The sequence below is a fragment of the Periplaneta americana genome, chromosome 2 (assembly GCF_040183065.1).
Source record: "Periplaneta americana isolate PAMFEO1 chromosome 2, P.americana_PAMFEO1_priV1, whole genome shotgun sequence".
Classification (NCBI taxonomy): Eukaryota; Metazoa; Arthropoda; class Insecta; order Blattodea; family Blattidae; genus Periplaneta; species Periplaneta americana.
This window is the reverse complement of record NC_091118.1, coordinates 31,498,894-31,506,468: the sequence shown is the minus strand read 5'-3', so window position 1 is coordinate 31,506,468 and position 7,575 is coordinate 31,498,894. Positions and strand designations below refer to the sequence as shown.

At 35.0% G+C, this 7,575-nt stretch overlaps 1 protein-coding gene across 1 annotated transcript in view; it reads right to left on the bottom strand.

The window, feature by feature from the left end:
* LOC138695157 (UDP-glucosyltransferase 2-like) overlaps nucleotides 1-7,364 on the bottom strand; it is a 21,199-nt gene extending 13,835 nt beyond the window's left edge. Inside the window, exons 1-3 of the mRNA XM_069819614.1 lie at nucleotides 7,341-7,364; nucleotides 3,882-4,691; nucleotides 1-73 (exon numbers count right to left, since the gene is read on the bottom strand). The exon at nucleotides 1-73 is cut by the window's left edge and continues 144 nt beyond it. Coding sequence (XP_069675715.1) covers nucleotides 1-73; nucleotides 3,882-4,691; nucleotides 7,341-7,364 — 907 coding nt within the window. The remainder of the gene's footprint in view (nucleotides 74-3,881; nucleotides 4,692-7,340) is intronic.
* Between the last annotated feature and the right edge of the window lie 211 nt (nucleotides 7,365-7,575).

Below are 7,575 nucleotides of genomic sequence, written 5' to 3'. Positions count from 1 at the left end.
CGCTTCTAATCATTGAGCCTAGAGAAAAGTAAATGACCCCCTCTTTGGCTTCATCGAGGTACGTCTGCAAGTCCTGTAGGCCAAGAAAGGCTAATTCAATGCTATGGAAATTCCTCTTACAGGTAGCAAGTTAGTACCACAGTCTGTAATATTGGACTTAACCTACTTGTAAGCGATTTAATTATCACGACGTTTGAAATGTAATTTAGAGCAAAGCTGGGAGAGAAGACAAAATTTCCTCAACAAGTACTGCATCAAAAAATAATAAACGTAATGTGCAATAACACTAGTCTGCGATGAAATTCCTGCCTCCAAAGTTTTAATGTTTTTAGGGTATTTTTAGCATGCTGAAATCAAATTAATGGCCAAAAAGTTCCTATCACGTACCATGTTTTTGTTATTTTAATTTTCTTATAATATATTACGACAATTTATAGCGTAATTATTTAAACTGTAATACTTTAACATATGTGGGTTTAGTATGTTAGGATATGAAAACCAAATATATTCAACATATGTTTAAGGTGTTTATATTGAAAACCAAGGACACTGGATGTTTCTTAGCAAATAGGGAGTGCAATCACATAAGGAAGTTAGGGCGAAATAACGTGCAGCCTTGTCATTATTTTTATTTGTGAAAGACAGAAATGTCAGCCACTCCTTGGTGAGAGACTGAACTCAACACGTCTAGTTTCTCTCACATTTCATTAGTCTGCGTTTCGTCAGTTTGAAGCTTTATTGTGGAGTAGAATGTTGAAAAGTTTTAGTTCAGTAAGAAAGTATTTACCATGTTGCATCGAGGATGTCTAAATAATCCATACCACTTTTGTTATACACGTATAACTTATGTAGGATATACATATTGCCTAAGTAGAGGTATAATATTATAGATTTTGTGAAAAAGTCATACTTGGAGACCAAAGTAAAGCTTAGGACCACACAGAGTATGTAGAGTATGCACTGAAGAATTTCATCATTTGATCAATTGGAGAAGACCGTTGCTATCTTTTGGAGTACCTATGGTTTGGAGAGAGCAGTCGAACCATAGTAATGACTGCTACTTCTGTTCGTGTGATGTGAAGGGGTACGATTCTAAACATAAAAATCAAATCGTGTATTCAGTTGTTCGGTCAGCCATTTTACCTGTGCCTGATGTACCAATCCCTGTGCGACCAGAAAATCTTAAACAAGCATCATTCTATTGGTACTGACAACGTGAAATAGGCTTTAAATACTTTTTCTCCGAAGATGATAATCTTGTATATTGCAGTAATGTGAAAGAATTTAGGCCTATGCTAAAACTTGGACTTCCAAACTATGACCTAAGTGAATGGAGACTGTTCATTGATGCTTCCAAGCGAAGTTTAAAGGATTTCCTCCTTCATGACGGAAACATTTTTGGGTCAGTGCCCGTTGCCTATTCAGTGATCCTAAAAAAAATCATACACAAATTTGCAACTGCTCTAGAATATAAGAACATTAGTGGCAAGTTTGTGATGATTACAAAGTTCTTACTATGTTGCTGGGTCAACAATCTGGGTTTACCAAATTTCCATGTATTCTTTGCCTGTGGGATAGTAGGGCACGAGTTGATCACTGGACTATGAAAGACTGGCCACCTCGACAAAATTTGGAAGTCGGTTGTATGAATTGTGTGCACCAAAGCCTTGTGAGTTCTTCTAAAGTTGTGCTGCCATCTCTCCACATCCACCTTGGCTTAATGAAACAGCTTGTAAAAGCTTTAAATAAGGAAGGAGGCTGTTTTAAGTACACGTCTGGTGCAGCATTTAAAAACAGTATGGATGAAGAGGAGAAATCAGCATGGATTTTTTTTTGTGAACTTGTTTTAAAATTTCTTGGCAACAAGGATCCTAATTACCGAAACATTGTGGCTAACATGTTTGAAGCATACAAGGATTTTGGTTGTAAAATGAGTATCAAAATTTTCTGTTTTCTCAGCTAGATTATTTCGCCGAAAATCTAGGATTTTTCAGCTAAGAGTAAGATAAACGATTTCACAAAGATCTGCAGAAGTTCGAAAGAAGGTACCAGGGACGCGGGAGCATCAGTATGCTTGGTGATTATTGTTGGATCTTAAAGTGTGAAATACCTGAAGATAAACATAAAAGAAAGAGGAGCAGGAGGACTTTCTCAACTAAGAAGCAAGTGGTGTCATTTTTGTGTGATACTGTGCTCATTTATACATCCAATAGGGAAGTAAACAAGACAAAACAAAGCAAAAACACTCTAGTGACATGTATGAACAACCATGCACATAATTTCAGCAAGTTGTGTCTTTTAAATATTGTTTTTGAATTTGAAATGAAAAAGTGAAATGAAAAAGTTGGTGATGAAATTCACGTAATTATAAAATACATTTAAAGTGATTTTGCAAACAAACCTGACGAATTTTCAATCCGTTTGCTTCTATAAGCAAACGGATTGAAAATTCGGATTCAGCACATCGACATTATATAAAATCACATTACTTAGTTAGTCAACAAACATAAAGTTGAAATTCGCAGGCTAGTGTAATTAATAGGACGTTATTCTACGATATTGAAAAAGGAAGAAAAAGAAAAAAAAGCAGGAAAGTCATTGTGGCAATAATAGAACTGTGTAGTGCTCCAACAGAAAATTTTGAAAAACTTCTCTCTGGATTAGGGTTTTAAAAATTTTCATTAAATCCATGCGTGCCATTATCAACTGTTGAGACAAATGTAAGGGATTATTTAAGAGAAGGTACATGTAAATGAAATGCAAGTCTAACAATTTTAATGTAACATAAAGATAACTTCGCCGCATGTATAGACCATGGATCTTGGCCGCTATCGACACTCTATTGTACGCGTAATGAAACCTTTGTGGAGTAAGAGTAAAAATCTTTTGCTGTTTTTAGTTAGAAAGTACCCATTTGTACCAGAAGTGTTATAGCAGCATTAATCGCACTACTGAGCTTCACCTTTGTTTAAATATCTGTTCAAAGATTCATCCATCTATAGCAATACGGAATAGTTCATACGATTGACGTGTTTTTGTTATGTTTCTGTGGCGTTTCAGATATTTTGCAACATGAATTCTCCATTACCTAGTGTGCAAGTTTATTAATGTATGTATGTGTGTTTAGTAATGAGTTCGAAAACTGGTTTGAAACTTATAAGTGACACCAATAAGGAATCACACCTGAGACAATTAAACCAGGAGGTAATGGGATATGGTGACAAGTTCCTTCTGTCTTCCATTGCAGACATCACTGACTAGTAACATAGTTTATTTCCGAGGCTATTCCAAATAATGGATTTGTTTATTTAGCAACATTCTTTATTCCAAATAACGTTGTTTTCTTCATATAGGATTTCACAAATACTTTCTGAATCACACAGAATATACAATTATTAGAGCTTATGGCCTTCATTATTAAATGAAGACCACACCGGAAAAGAATGGAACATAAAGTTATTGAAATATGTGACTTAGGAAGGAAAAGTAATTTTGAAGTATTAATTTATAATGAACATTTATTGCTTTCAATATCTGAATATACTTGTATTCTTGATTAGTCAAATGGTTGTGCCAGTAAGTATAGGGCTAACGAAATATGCCCCTGAAATTATTTTACTTCCTCTTGAAACGTGAAATACAGCTTTGTTGATCACACCCTTATTCCGGAGAGGTCCTTTTCAATTGCAGAAACTCTAATATAGTAGCCTTCGTACAAAGTCTATTGAAAAGTTTATGAGAAATTCCTGTACAGGGAGTTTTGTCTACAATATAAATAAAACACGCATTTCTAAAAAAAATACTGAACTAGTATTCTTTTTTGTAACCTAACATAGAGAAACCCACTGTGAAGGTGAATTGTGTTTGGTTTCTACACTTACCTCTGGTAATTTTCCATCACTGTTTATGTGTAATCCACCCACTTCTACAAACGTCGGAACTGCAGGTCTAGGAGTGTTGACTGACAAGTGGTTATTCACCAAGATGAGACTTGTGTTCCGCTGTAATTCTTCCAGTGATGGATAATCCTTTCCAAATTGCTTCTTCAACGTTTCTTCCACAAGCATATTAGCTTCAACGTGATAGAAAACTTTCATAGCCCAGTCACACACTGTATTTACTAGTCTTTCCCAGAAATTCATTTGATCTCTAAAAGACAAAAATAAATTCGGAATGTACGCCGTGTTGTCAGGGTTACCAATCCGATGTGGTACCCATGGGAGACATGTGCTGGCGGTTATACCGATGAGCGGAGCTTTGAATCGATGAGAAAATCCTATCAAACAGTCTGGTCCCCCAAGATACATGATGACGACATCGTATGTTTTGTTGCTGTTCATGAGATTCCGGATGTTTTGATTGTTTAGAGCGGCGCGGCAAGTGTCCAGCATGTTCTGTTTGTAATGCGTCAGCATTTGAAATACTCCCGTTCCTCTGATCTGCTCTATGGACACATCTTGTAGAAATGCTGGAGCAGCTATGACTACGTCAGTATAGTTTGGCACCGGCTTCTCCAGCGGGTATTGTCCGTAGACTTCCACTTGGTGGCCTCTGGCTGCCAGACTTTTGAATAGCGTGTGATACATGACGTAGTGACTGCGTGCTGAAAAGTTCATGAGGGCCAGGATCCTCGCAGCTTCCGAGATGCAGATGGGCAGTGCACAGATGATGAGAATATACGAACATTTCATCTGCGAACAAGAGAATCAGAGATGCAGAAATTGAGGAAATATTATTAAGAGTTACGTTTTCTAATGTACTTTCTGCTATAGTATCAATGAATGAAAACAATAAAAAGACAATAATACTAACTCAAAATAAAATATATAATACAATATTAATATAATAAAGAAGGGATATATTAAAATACTGACTGACATTTAAATTAAAACAGGTGATACATAAACAGGAGAATGTTTTCAGATCAACAAATACTTAAAACTCATTAATATCCAGCACTAAGGGGAATGTTAAGGTCCGTAAGCAACTTTATAGCATCCGGTGATAAATCAACATGTGCTGAGTGCCAAAGATTTCTGAGACTGGAGATGACAGGATCACTTGAAGTCATCAACATAGAAAGTATGTCTTTGTTAGTATGGATTCTTGACATCTTTCTACTAATTTATGATTTTGCCTTATATTATACAGTCCTTGTTGTGAGCTTCTTGGGCTTCTTCCGATAGTTGCCCTATTAGCAGCATAAAATTACTTACAATTTCTGGGCCTGGACCTGGATCTTATGAACGGATACTGGCATATAATACCATGGGTATAAACCAGGCCGGGCATGAGAGCGGCTCAGTCTAGTCGGCCAGAGCTGCTCTCGCTCCGCAAGGCACTTCAATTCCAAGCCGGAGCAGAACGCTCACGCAGTGGCGGACTCGCATTACAGCTACCTTCCCTGCATTAATATAACAAGAACCACGGTTGTTCTAGTCATTCAGTCTGTCAGTATATAATAGTTTATAAGAATATTACATCAATCCATTTTACAATACAGAATTTATAACACTCTTATTAATGTAATGAAATAAACATCGCTCTATGCACACACACAAATCATTACATAACCCACACGCACATACTGCAATCTCCTCACCACGGTTCTACGAGACAGGCGTATGGCTTCCACTTCCCCTACTTGCTATGGACAGAGTTCATCTGCCAATATAATTAAACATCGCTTGATGAATTCACCTTCGTTCAATGTTTTCAATTCCTTTACAATTTCGTGGCAAATTTTGTAGCTAATTCTCATAGCCGATTCACTATGTGCATTGTTGTCATCCTGTTAATATATAATATAATATAATATAATATAATATAATATAATATAATATAATATAATATAATATAATATAATATAATATGTGATGCGATGCGAGATATGATATGATATGATATGATATGATATGATATGATATGATATGATATGATATGATATGATATGATATGATATGATATGATATGATATGATAAGATATAAGATATGATATGACCATAAATTAATACAACTTAAAGAAAATGTTTCTCAGGTACATTATATTAGAGTATCTATTCGATATTTATATTGCATTATAAGTTATTATAGTACATTTAGTAATATATAATTTTAAATTATACAAATATTATGATATATCATAGTATAGTATATTACAGTTCATGATATATAATATTACATATTATATATCATAATACTTGTATAATTTAAAATTATATATTACTAAGTGCATAATAACTTATAATGCAATGCAAATATAAGATAGATGCTCTAATATAATGTACCTGAGAAACATTTTCTTTAAGTTGTATTAATTTATGGCGTTCACTACCAACATATTTGTCATATTCAGTAGCATGTTGTAAAGAATAATGTCGCTGGATATTGAACCTCTTAATCAGTTGGAGTGTTTTATGCCAAATTAAACACTTTGCTAATCCACTGCTCTCTACCAAAAAGAACTCCTCCTCCCATGATACATTAAACGCATTGGGAGTAGCGGGACGCTTTAGTGTATGAGCGGAAGCTCCGTCTTCAAAGTTCGCCATCTTACTGCAGAGTCACCACTGCACCGACACTGAATGACGTACAGTATGCATACGTCACACCGCTCGCGAGACCAGCTCTTTAAAGCACACAGCACTTATTTCTCAGAATCACGTAATGTGCCCAGCCCTGGTATAAACTAATGTACAGCTCTCTTGTTTGATTTAAATATTATTTGAATAACTGTACATTGATTTTATACCCACTTTATATTACCTGAAGAATGATGTGAACCCTGTGAATTATATTTTGATCTACGCTGGTAATTTGCACATTCTTTTCCTCATCTTGAAAAAGTCGTTTCGTATATTACCATCTTTCGTAGACTCATATCCTGGCTTTGGTTGATCTACAGTCGGTCCATTCTTTACCAAATTTAACTGAATCAGCTTCTTTCTTCTTTGAACAATTTTTTTCTCTTAATTTTCACTAATCTGCCATTTTTTTTCAAATTAAGCCTATAGCTAATACTAAATGAATCAAACACTCGGAAACACTTATCCAGGCGTGTAGAGATGATATTCCGAAGGAATAATTGTATGGATTCATGTGACGACTGAGACTCGTGTCGGAGTGTAAACATAATTTGATATGTTTGTTCTTCTTCTTCTTCTTCTTCTTCTTATTATTATTATTATTATTATTATTATTATTATTATTATTATTATTATTATTATTATTATTAGCAGAGACCGGATTTTAAAGGGAAATTTTTTCATGAAAAAAGGAAAAAAAAGGGGGGAAAGTTATAACCGAAAAAAAGGACTTCAAAAAGAACTATATTACTCACCAAAACACACTTCAGCACATTCATTGATACACATGGCACACACAATCTTTTATCTCTTAACAACGTGAGGAAAGTGTTGCATTTGATATAGTAAAAAAGGGCTGTATTACTCCGTCAAAATGGTGCTATTTCAATTGAAAACATACTTCAGCACATTCATGGATACACATAGCACACACAAGCATTTATTTATCGCTTCACAACATAAGGAAAGTGTTGTATTTGTTCACATTCA